The sequence below is a fragment of the Mirounga angustirostris genome, unplaced genomic scaffold (assembly GCF_029215605.1).
Source record: "Mirounga angustirostris isolate CCGP_5_RB_7025 unplaced genomic scaffold, mMirAng1.0.hap1 SCAF_13, whole genome shotgun sequence".
In the NCBI taxonomy this organism is placed as follows: domain Eukaryota; kingdom Metazoa; phylum Chordata; class Mammalia; order Carnivora; family Phocidae; genus Mirounga; species Mirounga angustirostris.
In genome coordinates, this window is record NW_026991721.1 from 103,638,187 (window position 1) to 103,655,305 (window position 17,119).

Sequence of the window (17,119 nt, forward strand, 5' to 3'; positions counted from 1 at the left end):
ATTACCAGATAAGCAGGAATTAAAATAATTACAAATTTTGACAGGTTATGTGATGAAGGAATTAAAAAAAAAAAAAAAAGAGCCGTTGAGACAACACAGAATATGTTCACCATGCAGACTTCCAATAGCCTGGATCCTCTGACAGTTACCTTCACTCCAACGAAGTTAGGGCTAAGACAGGGCCGCGGACCTTAGGCCTCTGGGAATCCATTAGTCTAAGCCACTGTCTTAAGTCTCGTTCCCTTCTGTCCCTACCAAAATCTGGTTTCTGACCATCTGAAGTGGAAGACCAAAATCTGGAACTGGTCGTATAATGTGGATTTAGTAGATATTCTCCTAACCAAGCCCTACTGGCTGAGCTGACAGGACCAATGTGCTCCAGGCTTTCTGTAGAGTGTACAGATGGTGGCCACAGGACCCTGAACACAGTGGTTAAACTTGGAGTACAGCCTCATTAACACATACTTCTCCCAGGTGACCTGTATGATTACGCTTTGTATGAAACATAAACTGTTTACCTATGGTAACTACAGGAATACCTTGTTTTAACACTTTGCTCACTTGGTGTCTCTGCATCACATTTTGGTGATTCTCGCAATAGTTCAAATGTTCTCACTATGATTATGTTTGTTATGATGATCTGGTGATTGGTGATGATGGGTCACTGAGAGTCAGATGATGGTCAGCATTTTTAGCAATGAAGTATTTTTTAATGAAGGGATATACATTTTTTAGACATAATGCTATCGCACAATTAATGGATTACAGTATAGTGTAAACATAACTTTTATATGCACTGGAAAATTAAAAAAATGCCATTTGCTTTATTGCAGTATTCTGGAACCGAACCTGCAATATCGCTAAGGTCTGTCCCTATGTAATGTAATTAAATATTATTTTACATACTTAAATATTATATGAGCATATGTATATATACTTATATACTTTTATATACTTATATATTATAAACTGATTAAATATGAATGTGAAAAGAAAGACATTGGTTCCTAAAATGAAGTCAAATGCTTAAGAAAGACTAAGCCATTAAAAATTGCTGGTGAGGGGTGCCTGGGTGGCTCAGTTGGTTAAGCGTCTGCCTTCAACTCAGGTCATGATCCCGGGATCCTGGGATTGAGTCCTGCATCGGGTTCCCTGCTCGGCGGGAACAATGACCCATTCTAAAAGATAAGTTTCTTTCTGCTCGTTTGCTCTATTTTTTATTTTTTTAAAGATTTTATTTATTTATTTGAGAGAGAGAGAACAAGAGCAGGGAGCGGGAGAGGGAGAAGCAGACTCCCTGCTGAGCAGGGAGCCCGATGCGGGACTCGATCCCGGGACTCCAGGATCATGACCTGAGCCGAAGGCAGTCGCTTAACCAACTGAGCCACCCAGGTGCCCTCTGCTCGTTTGCTCTAAAAGACAGGGACACGGCTCACTGCTGCATCGACCTTGGTTTCCCCAGATCCTACTCAGTTATGCACTCAGCAAAACTCGTTGATCGCCGACAGTGAGCCAGGCACTGCGCAAGGCACAGGAGACAGGCCCAATCCCATCTCTCACATCCTCCCAGTCACAAGCCATACAAACGCTAAGAAAGTTGTCTCCAGCTCTGAAACAAGGCCTCCACAGGCAAGGCCAAGGCAAGTGACGCACCTTGAGTGCAAAATGTAAGGTGTCACACTCAGGCTGTTTGCCCACAGCCTCATGTAATCTCGAACCCGAGGCACCTTGCTTGCCATCAGTAGATTTCCCTCCCTGTGGGCAGGCTCCCCATTCCTCCTCCTGACCATGTTGAGTCTTTCAGCAGCTAGGCTTCCAGAATCTTCTTTCTTCCACTCCTTCCTAGCTCACTGCAAATCTCCAGGCTTTGTTTTGCCACACACGTGTTTGGTGGGCTTTGACATAGTTTGCACCTGAGAATAGATCTTAGCGTTTTGTCGAACCGTAAATTTGTCAACCTTACTACTCTTCCGTAAAAAAGAAATCGCTGGGTGTTTTATTTTTCAACAAAGAAATTAGCAAGCAAACCTTTTACTCTGAGGTGGTCAGGATTCAGCAAGTAGAGAGTCCTACACTTGTGTGAGTTTAAAGATGCTGGGGAAAATCTCCTGCTGGAAGAATCTGCTGGAGACAGGATAAAGCAGTCGTAAAGAGTTTAAAGACTGACGAGGAAGTAGTAAAGACCTGAGTTCGGTTTCAAGTTCTGACATTTGTTAGTTGGAGTAAGATATAAAAAAACGAGTAAGATATAACCCTTGCCATGGAGTGGCAGGCAGCTCATCAGGATGACAAACAGATGATCCCAACGGGACGAGCCAAGCACAGTGACGGAGACATGGGGGGAGGGGGGTGCAGGGGGAGACAAAAGGAGGAGGGGCACCTGAGCAGAGTTTTACGGAAAGAATAGAAATTAGCTGTGAGTAGAAGAGGCAGAAGAGCAATCTAGGCAGAGGGGCCCTCAGGACTGCGTTCAATTTTTCCGCTTTCTCCTCGTCTGCCTTGGCTTCTTCCCATGCTAGTGTGTCTGCTGGTTTTCTGTTCATTGCATTCGAGCTCAGCAAGGGTGGGACAGCATGGCCAGCCCCCACCCAGGGCAGCACAGCCTATACTCACGCCAGGCCACGGAGGTGGATCCGTGTCAGGTGCCTGTTCCCGGTTGAGTTACCTGCAAACAGAGCCAGGCGGGTAGGTTAGTTAAAGCACCGTAACATGCGCACAGCTGGCTTCGCTCAGAAGTTTCCACCCAGCGTCCTGAGCAAAGGCACTGGGGTGGAAAAGCACTTCTGTTTGAACTGCCAGTGCTTGGCCATGTTGGAAAGGCAAGCTGGAAGAGGGGGTGTTGAAGGATGAAACTGGCCCAGGTCCTGGAGGCTTTTGTGCCCAGGATTGGGATATAGCAGAGATAAATCTCTGTCTACAAACTCAGACATGCAAGAAAATCACATTTCTGCAGGGACTTTAAAGCCAGTGCTTTAAGCCAATGCTGAGGCCCCTTCAAAAGGTGGCAGAAGAGTCCATCTCCATCAGTCGAGGCGCTTGTCCTTAGGGTTAAGCAAATACCCCAGGGTCCTCTGCAGAACCGCTGCATCGGGTAGGCACCTCTTGGACTTTGGTCATTGGCCCACACGGGGAACCGCTGAAACACTTAGTGTTTGTCCCTGTAAATCTCTGCTTCCTTTTTGCTGAAGGCAAGCCCCTGCCCCGCCATCCCCCAGGGGGTGACAGAGTGTGAAGACGAATCCAGCTCCCCAACCCATACCCACTTCTCTCTCACACACAAGCAGGCTTGGAACATGGGTGCCCTCCTCCCAGAACACCAGCTCAGACCCCTCCTCTTTCCCACCCCCTCCGTCAGCCACGCATTTTCCAGAATGAAGCTGGGGTTTTAGAGGACCTGTTGGTCCCATTAGAGAATTCACTTATTAAACAGCCCGGCTAAGCGTAATGCATCACAGGATAACACGTCTAAAAGTGGGAAAATGAAAGCAAAGGACATCACTGTCCCAAGGAAGGCTGCGTGCCGTGGCCGAAATGAGAATCCATCACTGATGGAGATGGGGTTGAGCAGAGAGTGGCTGGCCCCGCGGGAGGTGTGAGATCAAGGAGGCAGGAGTGTCTTTCAGGATTGATTTGGCAGAAAAGGAGACAGCAGTATTTCAACAGGAGCCTTAGAGCAAACAGAAAAATCAGTTCTCTGGCCAAAACAAATGCCGAAGAAAAACTACATATTTGGAATATGTTTTTCCGTCAAGTAAGGGAGACGCATGCAAGGGCCACAGAGCAAAGTTTTGCAAACAGGACAACAGTGAGTCATCATCATCAGAGCCTTCTCCCCTTCCACATCAGGAAGACCCAATTGTAGGAAGGGGATCTGAAGATCCGAGATCACCCCTCCATGGTTGTGTGCTCTCCTGCAGTGGGCTTACACAGGCTGAGCCTCAGTGAATTGGCTATAAAATGGGAACAATAATCCCTCCCTCACAAGTTGCTATAGTTACAATGATCCTCTGCAAAGCTCTCAAACCAAGGCCTCTTATCTACTGTATGATTCCAACTTTACAACATTCTGCAAAAGGCAAAACGATGGAGTCGATAAAGAGATCAGTGGTTGGGGGCAGGGGGAGGATGAACAGGAACACAGGATTTTTAAGGCAGTGAAACTCTTCTGTATGATCCTCCAACGATGGACGCGTGTCATTCTAGATTTGTCCAAACCCATAGAAGGTACAACACCAACAGTGAACTCTAACACAAACGGTGAACTTTGAGGGCTTATGATGTGCCAATGTAGGGTCACTGATTACAGCACATGTGGCCTCCTGGCGGGGATATTGATACAGGGGGGCCTGTGCACGAGTGGGGGCAGGAGGTATATGAGAAATCTCTGTGCCTTCCTCGCAATTTTGCTGTGAACTTAAAACTGCTCTAAAACTAAAATGTGTTCATAAATAATAAATAAATAAATAAATAAATAAATAAATAAATAAATAAAGCCTATCTTTAAAAAAAAAAGAGCCCAAAGTTAGTGTCACCAAACTCATTAGCATGTTAGTATGGGATGCTCTCCCTCTGAGCATGCATTCATGTCTGACACGGTCCCAGGGCTCATCCCTCTAGCCCCCATTCCAACATTGCCTGGCACCGAACAGGGGACAAGCCGCTTGAACGTGTCTCATCATGTGGCTTCCTCAAGGTCACACAGGTTTTTGTCTGGTTCGGGTGGAAGGAGCAGGCCTCTGAACTTAGGCACCTGCTCCGTCCCCTTGCAGATGGCTCAGAGATAGCTTCTACCCATTCCAACCCGGTGCCCGCCCCCAGGACTCCCGTCCCAGTATTCCAAGTGCTGGCCCTTCTTCCTTTAATATCTCCCTAGCCTGTCCCCACCCCCTGCAACTGACAGTCGCCGCAGAGACCACACATCCTTCCCTCTTGCTCCCCTGCCTGGGCTCACAGATACGTCCAGATGGGCCAGACTCCACCGAGCTCATACCAACCCACGGGGTTCTGCCCTGGGCTCTTCAGAGGCATCGTTCTGTTATAAATGCCCCTAAGGAAAAGCAATAATAGCATCACTACTGAACATCTATTACATACCAGGCACTTTTACATATTTTCTCAGAGAATTCTCACTATAGCTTTTGACTTAAGCTATAAGTCAAAAACCCACATGTCCATTTTCAAATGAGAAAACTGAGGCTCAGGAGGTTGAATCCCCAGGTGGCATTTAGAGGAGTCAGGATTCAAAGCAGGTCAGTCTGACTCCAGAGCCCATGCTCCAGTCCATCCCTGAAGCTCTCATAATTGAAACATTATTCTCACCCTACATTCCTCCCAGCCCCGTTTGGTGAAAGGACTTCTCAGTCCTCCTGCCCAGACGTCTGTAGGAGACAAGCACTCGAGTTTCCCAGTCTCCATTCTGGGTCAAGAACCTCCTTCCCGCAACAGATGGTGGGCAGGCCATCAGCCTACACCTTTCCTCCAGCTGCTATCACAGCCTGCTTTCCTCTATGCCCCCGGCATCCTTCCCAAGGCTCCAACACTCCTCTTAAAAATCCATTTAATTCCTTGGTCTCTAAGTTTCTCTAAGAGCTAGGGACCTCTGACTCTGCTCCACAGGAACCAGCAGGGACATAAGAATTCCAGACATCATCATTCCTCCACATATCTGCAAAGCATCACACCATGTCTCAGGCTCTCACTGCCCACATTCTTGACCCTTTCTCCACCTCTCTGGTGGATCTCTTGTGACCTCCATTTCCTCCCCTGGATTCCCAGTCCACCCCCAGCCAGGGTTCATTCACCCATGCCCCACAGAGAGTCGACTTCAGCAAAGCACTCGCTTCCATTCTCGAATCCCATCTGCATCTATCCAGCCCCGCCAAAACAAAGCACCACCCTCTCTCCCAAGACTTTCTCCAGAAAATAATGGCAATCTGAAAAGTGAACGTAGGGTAGTAAAAATGACCCTGAGGGGCACCTGCATGGCTCAGTCACTTAAGCGGCTGCCTTCAGCTCAGGTCATGATCCCAGGGTCCTGAGATCGAGCCCCGCATCAGGCTCCTTGCTCCGCGGGAAGCCTGCTTCTCCCTCTCCCTCTGCCCCTGCTTGTGTTCCCTCTCTCGCTGTCTCTCTCTGTCAGATAAATAAAAAATCTTAAAAAAAAAAAAAAAATGACCCTGAAGCTGTGTCATCATAAAATCAAGTACATGCTGCCAATCCCAGCAGGGCCCCTCCTTCTGCTGAGAACCCGTTGTGCAGCTTTCAGCTCTCTCCCCAGCCTGGGGGGCACTTCCCATAGCCACCTCTCCCCCCGTTGCCCTTAGCCTCCATCCCAAATGTGCCACCTTACTTCCTACAGATCATTTTACATTTACTGGGAAGGTTATAACAATTTCATGTGATTTATTCCCTCCGCTTTCCCAGCTTCTCCTTAAATATCTCCAGAACGTCCCTCACTCTCTGAGAAGTGTCCTGCTTCTTCGCTGGGACTCACACTCACACCTGCTCTCATCTCCTCCAGCACCTACTTTATCTGTCGTCTGTTCTCTCCCTCCTGTCCCCAACCCTTTCTCCATCCCTCCCACCACTGGCTCCTTGCGCTATGCCCACAGACGGTATGGTCTCCCTGAGCTAAATCGGTGCATCTGGCAGGACCTTGACTGAATGACTCAAGAGACATCATGGAACACTATGAAGCAGGCACTGGGCTTGATGCTGGTCAAGCAGAGAGAACTGGAATAGAATTCCACTCTCAGGGAGCTCAGATTCCAGGGTGAGACACACATAACGAAGAATGGGACAAACTCCAGGCAAGGAGTAAATACAGGATGACATAGGGTAACAGATGAAAGACATCTACGGCAGACTGAAGGGGTGACACTTGAGCTTGGTCTGTGTCTCTTAGTAACACATTCTGAGGCAATCAAAGAAAACTCATCAATAACCGCCACAGAGAGAGTTTTTCTCTCGAGCTCCATCCGAAGACCAGGAGAGGCAAGTCCAGAGTGGGCACAACAGCTCAGTGACGTCATCAAAGACCCAGTCTCGTTCCATTTTTCTGCCTCATCATCCTCCGTACATTGTCTTCCACGACCATGCTCTCCCCTTGGGGTTGCAAGATGGTCACTGTGCTTCCAGATCTCTCGTCTACTTTCCAGACAGGAGAAATAGACATGAGTGAGGGACAAAAGACTCCGTGGACAAACTCTGCCTTTTATTTGGGAATGGGTACCCTCTGCCAAAAACTGTTGTTTTTTTTTCCAGAACAGCAATCTATGGCTCCCCTGGCTGCAAGGAAGATGAGGAGGTTACAAGGTTTAGTAGGACAGAAAAAACAAAGTTGGCAAAGAGTATGGAAGTAGAGAAGGGGGAACAGGAATCATGTGTCTCAGGTGAGAGAGGCCTGGTTTGTTGGAACCATCCAGCAGTTTGAAAGGGACTCAGGGGTTATGGGCCAGGTGCAGTGGAAGAGATTGGCAGCGCCTGAGGCCATGCCGTGGATTCGGACTTGGTCCTGAAGACTCTTGTAATAGTAAGGATTGGATTTCTATTTAGAAAGGTCGGCCTTGAGGCAGAGTGGGTAATGGATTTTATCAGTGCAAGATTGGGGGAAGAGAAACCTTCACAGTGTCTGTCTCAAAGAGGACAGTACAAAATAATGACATGTACTAGCGTGACAGAAAGATGTGGTTCTTTCCATAAGAGATGTGCTGCAGATGGAAGGATTCTTTATCTTTTCCTGTTGAGTCATGCCATGTCTCAGTTCCTTAGCAGGCTAGAAAACTAAAAGGCAAGAGATAAATCAAGAAATACTTGAAGCATAAATGACAGATACAGGTCCTATGTATATTATACATAAAGTCTTATAAATCCAAAAGAAAATAAATAAGCATCCCAATAGAAAAATGACCAATGAACATGAACAAGCATTTTGCAAAAGAAATAGTAGTGGCTAATACAGATAATTTAAAAAACTGTTTATTAGTCATTGAATAAATGCAAATGAAACATTTAGAAATATATAAACTGGGCAAAGATTAAACAAAAAAATAGCTAATATTTATTGAGTGCTTGCTATGACCCAGGTTCTCTTTGAAGTACTTTACATGAATTCATTAATTTAATCTTCACAACACACCTGTGGGAAAGTTACTATTATTATCCCCTACACTTTAAAGATAAGGGAATAAGCCATTACTCAGACTCGTACAGCTCTACAGGGCTGAAGAGAGAATTTTCATTCAGAGACTTGGGCTCACAAAATCATGTTCCTGACTATTTTACCCTTTTGACTTCTGTGGAGGACTAAACATTTATTGGATATTTTCTATTTGCCAAGTACAGTGCTAAGTGGTGTGCACAGATGATCTTCCATAACCCTTACAAAAGCTCTAGATAGGATTTTTCTTCTTTTTTTCTACTTTACAGACTAATGAAAGTAGTCTCATAAACCGAGACTAAGAGAAACTAAGAAGCATAGTCAAGGGCGCCTGGGTGGCTCAGTCAGTTAGGCGACTGCCTTCGGCTCAGGTCATGATCCTGGAGTCCCGGGATCGAGTCCCGCATCGGGCTCCCTGCTCGGCAGGGAGCCTGCTTCTCCCTCTGACCCTCCCCCCCTCATGTGCTCTCTCTCATTCTCTCTCTCTCAAATAAATAAATAAAATCTTAAAAAAAAAAAAAAAGAAGCATAGTCAAATTAACAAACGGTAAATACTAGAACTACGTTTGTTTGTCCAACAGCCTATACCTGGTGTTGGAAAGAATTTGGGAAAAAGTCACTCTCATATACTAGTGGACAGGTCAAATGGAATAACCACTGGGAGAGGCCATATGGCAAAATTCATTGGTTTTTACAGCTTACCCCATTGGCTAATAGAGGTTTTCCAGCATATTATTTCCTTTAGAAATCACTGTGTACAAAGATTCTTCTAAAAGATGTTTGATAAACATTATTTATAATTTGGACTGGAGAAATAGCCAATGGTGTATCCTTATAAAGGAACATCATGCAGCCATTAAAAATGAAGAGTACACTTATCTTGATGAGCACTGAGTAATATATGGAATTGTTGAATCACTGTATTGTACACCTGAAACCAATATATCACTGTATGTTAACTACACTGGAATTAAAATTTTAAAAAATGACACTATAGTAGAAAATTTTTATGACATGAAGAAATGGTAAATGATACGTTTCATAGGGAGCAAAGTTAGATCACCAAACAGTAAGTACCATGTGATTTCATTTTTAAGAAAATGTGTAATATAGAGTTGACCAACTAGACAGCTAGATAGATGGGCTGGCTAGATTGTTAAATACATAGAGTTATCTAGACAGCTTACAGTGTGATTTTTTTTTTACTATTAAAAAATGTTTAAAGTGGTTACCTCCCATATAGTAGGATTTCAGGTGATTTTTTTTTCTTCTTGGTACTTTTCTGTATATTTCCAATTTCCTGTTTTCCCACTTTTCAGTAGGAAAACAATGCCAATTTAAAAAAAATTTTAAGATTTTAATTTTTTAGGTAATCTCTACACCCAGTGTAGGGTGTGAACCCACAACCCTGAGATCAAAAGTCTCATGCTCCACTGACTGAGTCAGCCAAGCACCCCAACAATGCCAATTTTTAAAAAAAATTTATTTATTCAAGAGAGAAAGTGAGAGCAGGGGTAGGAGCAGAGGGAGAAGGACAAGCAGATACCATGCTGAGTGCAGAACCCGACGACTCTGAGATCATGATCTGAGTGGAAACCAAGAGTTGGATGCTTAACTGACTAAGCCACCCAGATGCTTCATCAATGCCAATTTTTGTGCATGGTTCTACAGAATAAACTAAAAAAGATGTCTCAGGCTCTTATAAAAGCAATATTTCTACCTAAGGTTTACGGACAAGGGCAGGGATGATAGTGCTAGGGCAGACAGAAGCCAAGAATAATGGTTAATATTCCCCATAGACCAGGCACAGAAAAAATTAGTCCTTCCTCACAAACCCAGCAAGAAAATTCTCTAGACTCTAGATCCCTTCCCATCAGGGGAATCGAGACAATCCCCCCTTGCCTTAAAATCCTGGGTTTTCCTTTAGTGGTGTTCCCCATAAACTCCTCTGCCCCAACTGCAGCCCTAATGTGCTTTCCTGTCTGATGAACCAGGCGTCCCGCTTAGTTGCTGATTATGAAGCCAAGTGGAGAAACGCAAGTCAAGTTGAGTTTCTTGACAAGAAGAAGGTGTCTCTCCCAAGTGCAGGACTGAGAAGGGCCACTGGCTGCTTCTGCTGCAACATGGGCTTCATTCTTCTGCGTCTGCATGGGCAGGCTCCCTGCGTTTCTCTACCCTCCAGTAGAAGATGTCCCCCACCACACCCCAGCCGTTCACAGCCTTAGGATCAAATGCACAGACTAACTGCAGAAAATCCAGTTGGCTCAGTGTGGCTCAGGTACCCCTCCTGGTGGTCACAGCCAGGGCCCCGCGTGTGGGTTCCAGAGCACACCTGTGCAACCACATTGTGACCCTATGGAGAGAGGGCATGGTTCCCAGAAATGGGAGAGCTGCGAAGAGCAGAGCAGACACTCCCCAGAGGTCCACCCTGGGGTTCTCTGGGCTGCACTAACTTATCCGCAGTTAGGATCCCACCAGCTAGCACCAGCGGCTCTTCTCTCGGGCAGTGATTCCTGCCCGCCAATTGGATGATAAGGGACCGGACCGACCTTACACCTCTCCTTTTACATCTTCCTCAGCACAGTCCATCAGAGGCTTTCCATACGCACTGTTGGGTTGCCTGAGAGAAATGTCAGCATCTAACGGAAGCAAATAACATGGTGTAAACACCCTAGAACGAGCTTCCCAGTGATGAAGCCAAACAACTCTGCTCCAGAATCAGAATCAAGGAGGAGGGGTGGGTTTTAAACTCTGTGTGGTTTAGGGATACCTGGGTGGCTCAGTCGGTTACATGTCCAACTCCTGATTTTGACTCGGGTCATGATCTCAGGGTTGTGAGATTGAGCCCCGTGTCAGGCTCCATGCTGGGCGTGGAGAGCCTGCTTAGGATTCTCTCTCTCCCTCTCCCCCTGCCACCTCTACTCCCTCTCTAAAAAAAAAAATAAAAGAAACTCTGTGCTTTAAAGTGGAACTCAATACTGTGTGTGTGGGAGGGGGCATTTTCTCTTCATTGGCCAAAGGGACCAGATGAGAGACTAGAAATCACCTGCATTTAATAATAGCACACAGCTTTCCATGCTGGAAGCCTATTAAAAAGATATTTTGGTCCATGAGAAAAAGCAGCAATGTTTGCATAAGAATGCAAACAGAATAGAATTTAGATCCCATCTCTTCAGGCCTACCTGATTCCAAGCTCAGACACATTCAGAGAAGGCCATTTGGGATTTGTTTTAATTGGATTTTCTAATCTTCCATATATTCTAATGAGCTGGGCAGGGGGGGATCTTCAGCCTCTGTCAGACAATTAAAAAACTTTCTTCTCTTTGGGTGCCTCTGTGTTGGGCAGTGAGGGGGAGGAGCGATTTCCTGTGAATTTCCATCACCTGAGGGAATTTCCCAGCTGGCAGCCTTCGGGAGGTGCCATCCAAGCCTTTTGTTTCCATCTCCAGGGAGCCCTGTGTTGTGAAAGGCCCAAGGACCCTCACAAACTCTCAGAGAGCCCACTGCCGTTCAACCTGTTGCACTTCACGATGCTTGAGCAAAGATCTACAAATCTGATCGCCACCAGAGGTCAGTGGGCTCCGGATGGGAAGGGCAGAGAGCTCTGCTGACCAGCAGCCACCCAACAAAGGGCACGTCGCCACAGAATCCCTGACACTCCACCAGGACGGGAAGGACAGGGACACCCAGAAGGACAGGGACACCCAGATGGACAGGGACACCCAGCTCCTTAGCAGTGAGGTCAAAGAGAACATAGGTGGGCACAACGCTTTACCACCTCTGACCATATGTATCAGTTTGTCAGGTTTTAAGATAAGTACCACAAAATGGGGCAGGGGTGGGGGAAGTTGTTTAAACAACAGAAATTTATTTCCTCACAGTCCTGGAGGCTGGAAGTCCAAGACCAAGGTGTTGTGGGTTTGGTTTCTTCGGAGGCCTCTCTCGTTGGTTCGGGGAGGACCCTACTCTCGTTCACGTGGTCTCCCCTCTGTACACATCTGTGTCTAAATTTATTTTTATAAGGACACTGGTCATATTGAATTAGGACCCACCCTAATGACCTCATTGTCATTTAACTACCTCTTCAAAGGCCCTATCTCTAAATACAGTCACATTCTGAGGTACCTGGGGTTTGGACTTCAACATATGAATTTGAGGGGGGCACAATTCATCCCATAACACCATCCAAAGGAACAAGCCAGGAGTCTACCTACTTCATCCAACCCCCTCTGACCCTGTTGGGGTGTCAGATCAGCCCTGTTCTTAAGTGTGCAAACTCCAGACAGACAAGCTAGATTCCAATAACTGCACATCCAGACACAAGCTGTGAGACCTTAGGTAAGTTACTTGTCCTCTCTGGGTTAGTTTCTCAGATGCAAAATGGGGATGATTACAACAGTGCCTAAGTCCTATGACTGAGGAGCTCCATGACAATTCAGTGGGTTTACATGTATAAAGGGCTCCGAACGGCCCCTGACATGAGGTCAACGCTTCGTAAATATTAGTGATTATTATTACTAATTGAGCCACTAAGGCACCCCAGCTAATTAGTGGCCCAGCCTGAGTGGGGGTGTATTGGATCTACCCAATGCATCATGGAAGGTTTCCTCAAAGAACAGAACCAAGGGTGTTCTTGAGCCCATCCTGAGACTGACCGCAAGCTGTCAGCCACAAATTTGGTAACAAACACCCATCTACCTTCCAGAACCCTCAGCCGGCTCATTCTTCCACTTATCGCCCTCCCCTCCCCCACCCCCCACCCCCAGCACTTAAGGCTTCTGCTTGAATGGGATGAATTTGCATGTACTTGTAAGTCCCATTGTACAGGCTGAATTGGCAGGCAATGAATATTTCGCTTTGTTTTTCTTGTTCTCACTGAAGACCACAAAGAAAGGCTTAAACTAATCTTCAAGATAAAAGTCTTCAAGTGACTCTTCTTTCCCAAGCCTATTTAGTCTTGCCTATAGCTAATCAGCTTGCTTGTCAAAGCAGATTCTAGACGTGCTGGAAATATGTAACAGGAGGAATATATAAAGACAGGCGACATTTTGCTCTGATTCACTGGGCGTCTGACATTGGAGGGCGCTGGGTCTCCAGCACCAGACGCCCTGGGATCCTGCACTGTCACTAACATTAATAGACCTTTACTTTGAGAACCTACTATGTGCACATCACTGCCCAGAGGTGGGGAACAAAGAAAAGGTAGCAGGTGCACAAGCAAGTCCCTCCAGGGCACTGAGAGTATAGTATGACTTCATGCATACAAAGGTGTGATAAATGCTGGAAGAATTACAACCACGCTGCTCGGGATCCCAGAGGAGGCAATGCTTGTCACGAGGGGGCGCACAGGGACGCTGTGTAAGAGGTGAGCCATGAAGGATGAGTAGATGACAAAACGGTGATAAAGACCTTCACAGTACAGTAACCAGGATGAGCAAAAGGAACAGAGGCCCGAAAATGTTGAGGTGATGGAGTAAAATATCACCAGCAGCCAGGGAGTGGCGGGCGAGGAAAGGGGCGAATGCGCCCCAACAGCATGCCTGTGGGATTCCTTTACTTCCACGGCCAGACTTGAGTGCGCATGGACTCGGGGACCAAGCGCACCCGCCTTCCTCATTGAATCCAGGTCCCCATTTTCATTCCCATTTCCTGCTTGTTTTCCTACTCTCCGCCCAGAAGCTGGAAGAGCCTCCTAGGACATCACCATCCCTGCAGAAGGTCCTGTCGGACGGCACCATCTCAGGGAACACTACTCGAGCCAGCGGGTGGCTTTGGGACGGGTTTGGACCAGAGCAATTCCAGGACCACTGCTTAGGGGAGTGAGAAATCAGAAGCATGACAGTTGATTTCACATACGATTACTTTTGCCTTTGCCAGCAAAGCATGTAAACATTCTGAAGGAGGACCTGATTTCAACCGGGTTCTTGTCAACACCTTTCGTCTCAATGCTTCTTCATGGCTTCGCTTCATGTCCTTGGGTAACCAAACTGTCATTTAGAACCGAGCTGCCTCCACATCGTTGATGCCATTTCTGGCAGAAGCCCATATATGTCCCATCTCCCCGAGAAGAGTTTAAGTTCCTTAAATGCAAGGATTTGTCCTTTATATCCCCAGTGCCAAGCCCAGTGCTTTGCACATAGCAGATGCTCAAAAAGCATATGCTGGTTCATGATGGCTCACTCTGACTTAGTCCTGCTTTCCTTTTGAGCCTCCTCACGCCCACCCCCAGGCCTGCTCTCTATGGTTCACTTCTGCTGGGCTCCAGGAGCTTCCCCCCAAATGCTCCAGGCTCTGTAGCTCCCAGGCCTTCACATACACTGCTTCCCAATGCCCTACTCCGTTGTCTGGCTGGCATTTGCTCACCCCCCAGGAATCAGTATAAACTCCCTGTTCCTCACCTTGCTGACCTCCAGGCCTGGGGTAGTTGCCCCTTCTAGGAGGTCCCTCAACGGCTCCTCCTGTTGTGCTCATCATTCCACACACCACTGCCAGCCTACCTGTCGGCATTCTCCACCGGATCAGGAGCTCTGTGAGGGACCAGAGCTAGCTTCTTCGTGTGACGTCTGGCACATAGCAATCACACAAATGTTTATAAAATGAATGAGTGGATGGATGAGCCATAGAAATAACTGCTTGTCAGATAAGTTCAGCTGAAGATTTATAGAGGTGACGTGGATCCATACCACTCACATTCTGACATTTCTTCCTCTCTATCCATTACAACTGCAGACAGATAGGAACAGTGAGCTTAAAACTCAAGAGAACACTCGCCCTCAGTGGTGGAAACAGGGATTTGAGATGGGGAAAAAGCAGAGAGATAGATGAAAATATATTTTTAAAATCCTAATTCTTAAGCTGAGTGGTGAATTCCTGGTGTTTAATTTACTCATATGTTTTAAAACATGTACGTGTTATATATTTTACGAATCAAATACTACGGGATATAAAATAATTAAAAATTTTTTTCAGAGTTTCATGAGTCTTTAGTGACAACTTCATTTTAACAACTCCTTTTGCTGCATTTCATGAATATTTTAATGATAATTTTTATTCTTTCAAATAGGGAACAAAAGGTGCTGCCTTGAAGTGTTAATGGTAATGGGTCCCGTCCTTTCTCTGCAGGTGAGGAAATGGATGTCGGTCCCTATATCAGACCCTTGAGTCATCTTTAAAAGATTGTTTTCCTCTCCAGCCCAGATGGTCTCGGTGACCCTATAGACAACCATACAACATCTGTACCTAAATGCACCACTCCTGATAGCTCCACACCGACGCAGAGTGACACTTTCTTCAAAAAAGATTTTATTTATTTACTTGAGAGAGGGAGAGTGAGAGCAAGCGAGCGAGCGAGAGAGAGAGAGAGAGAGAAGCAGACTCCCCGCCAAGCAGGGAGCCCAACGTGGGGCTCAATCCCAGGACCCTGGGATCAAGACCTGAGTCAAAGGCAGATGCTTAATGACTGAGCCACCCAGGCGCCCCGATGCATTTAATTTCTAAACTGCCCCCAAATCCCATTAAAATGAGAAAATTATATGGCATGGGAGCAAGAAAGATGCCATCAGCACACCAGAAATTTTGAGAATTTCATGAATATTTCCACCCACCCTTAACTGGGGTTCCCTTAGCTGCTAGAATGAGGGATATGCAGATTATATTAAAAATTATTTAAAGTTTGCTCTGCAAGACTTAATACCTAATTATATTTGACTTTTATATTAAAACTTATTTTATATCTCCTGAGCATTCTACAAATGAAAGTAAAAGGGGGGTAGTGGGATTTGGCTCAGAACCACTGGAGGATAAAAGCAAACTAACCCAGAAGTTGGAAATTTTTTAAATAGAGAGATAACAAAAAACCAGGTTGTTGGACATTCTCTGGAGTTAAACCATCAGCCTCCTCTGCGTGGAAAGAGGTGGCTCTGCTTGACCTTGACTGTGGCTTTCCTTGCCCCAAGCCTCTTGGTATTGATATTACTTCAGCAGCCCAGTCTGAGTAAGGTTTTCTGAATCACTCATTAGGCTGTAGGTGGGTTAAGAACTGATAGTCTGAGTTCCCCGTCTTTCCAACAGAAGACAGCCAACTGTAAGCGCTCGATTGCCCTTTCGGATGGCGCTTCATCTCCGGGTTCCTTTGGGTCTCTCCCGTTTCCATTCTGGGGAGCGGCAGGGACCGTAATTAGGTGTGATTTAAGTGCTGCCTCGTTCCTGTCAAATGCTAGCGCACAATCAAGGGAGTTTGGTCAAGAGGAAAATGTATTTTGGAGAAGAAGAGGAGAGGGGGAGCAGGTGGCCCTGGGCCATCTGCTTCAGAAGGGATAATGAGGATCCTGGCTTGGCTGAGACCATTTTAAGAAAAAGCATTTGCAAGGGTTGCTGAAAAATGGAGCATCGATTCTGAGAAGGAAGTTGGAAGAGAGAGCAAAGGTTGAGTGGGTGAAACCAGTGCCGAGTCAGCCCTGAAGACGAAAACTTTCCCAAAAGGCCTGGCCAGAAGGAAATGCTGCGAGTAAGAAGGAGGCTTCAGAGTGGAAGAGATGACCCAGCTCTGAAATCTGGGCTCTTGTATGCGTTGATCTCACCCGATGCCTCTAAGCTCCAGGAAGCGCGGCAGCATCAGAAGAGCTATGGACAGAGATGTTTGGGAAATGGAAAGGTTATTTTCCTTCTCAATCTCTGCCCTGTGTGGCCATTTCTTAGAGTCTCTACCCCAGTCAAGACAAAGGGTTTAGGCATAGAACTCCCGGTGAAAACACCCAGGGAGAAAGAGAAAAGGTAGTAAAGGTCTCTGGGAAAGAAGAGAGGAAGACAGGGAGGGACGGAGGGATGGAGGGATGGAGAGAACAGAAAAAAAGTACAGAGGATACTGTTGGGCTTTCACTTCTAGAAAGTATCAATTTACGAAGAAGCATCATGAATTTAGGTCGATGAAGATGGGACATGGTTTCTATAAAATTAGCAATT

General features: G+C 46.3%; 1 protein-coding gene across 1 annotated transcript in view; it reads right to left on the reverse strand.

Moving 5' to 3' along the window:
* Nucleotides 1-2,491: 2,491 nt before the first annotated feature.
* The window catches only part of DDX10 (DEAD-box helicase 10), a 329,122-nt gene continuing 314,494 nt past the window's right edge, over nucleotides 2,492-17,119 (reverse strand). The window contains exon 18 of the mRNA XM_045895095.3: nucleotides 2,492-2,665. Coding sequence (XP_045751051.1) covers nucleotides 2,662-2,665 — 4 coding nt within the window. The 3' untranslated portion in view covers nucleotides 2,492-2,661. The remainder of the gene's footprint in view (nucleotides 2,666-17,119) is intronic.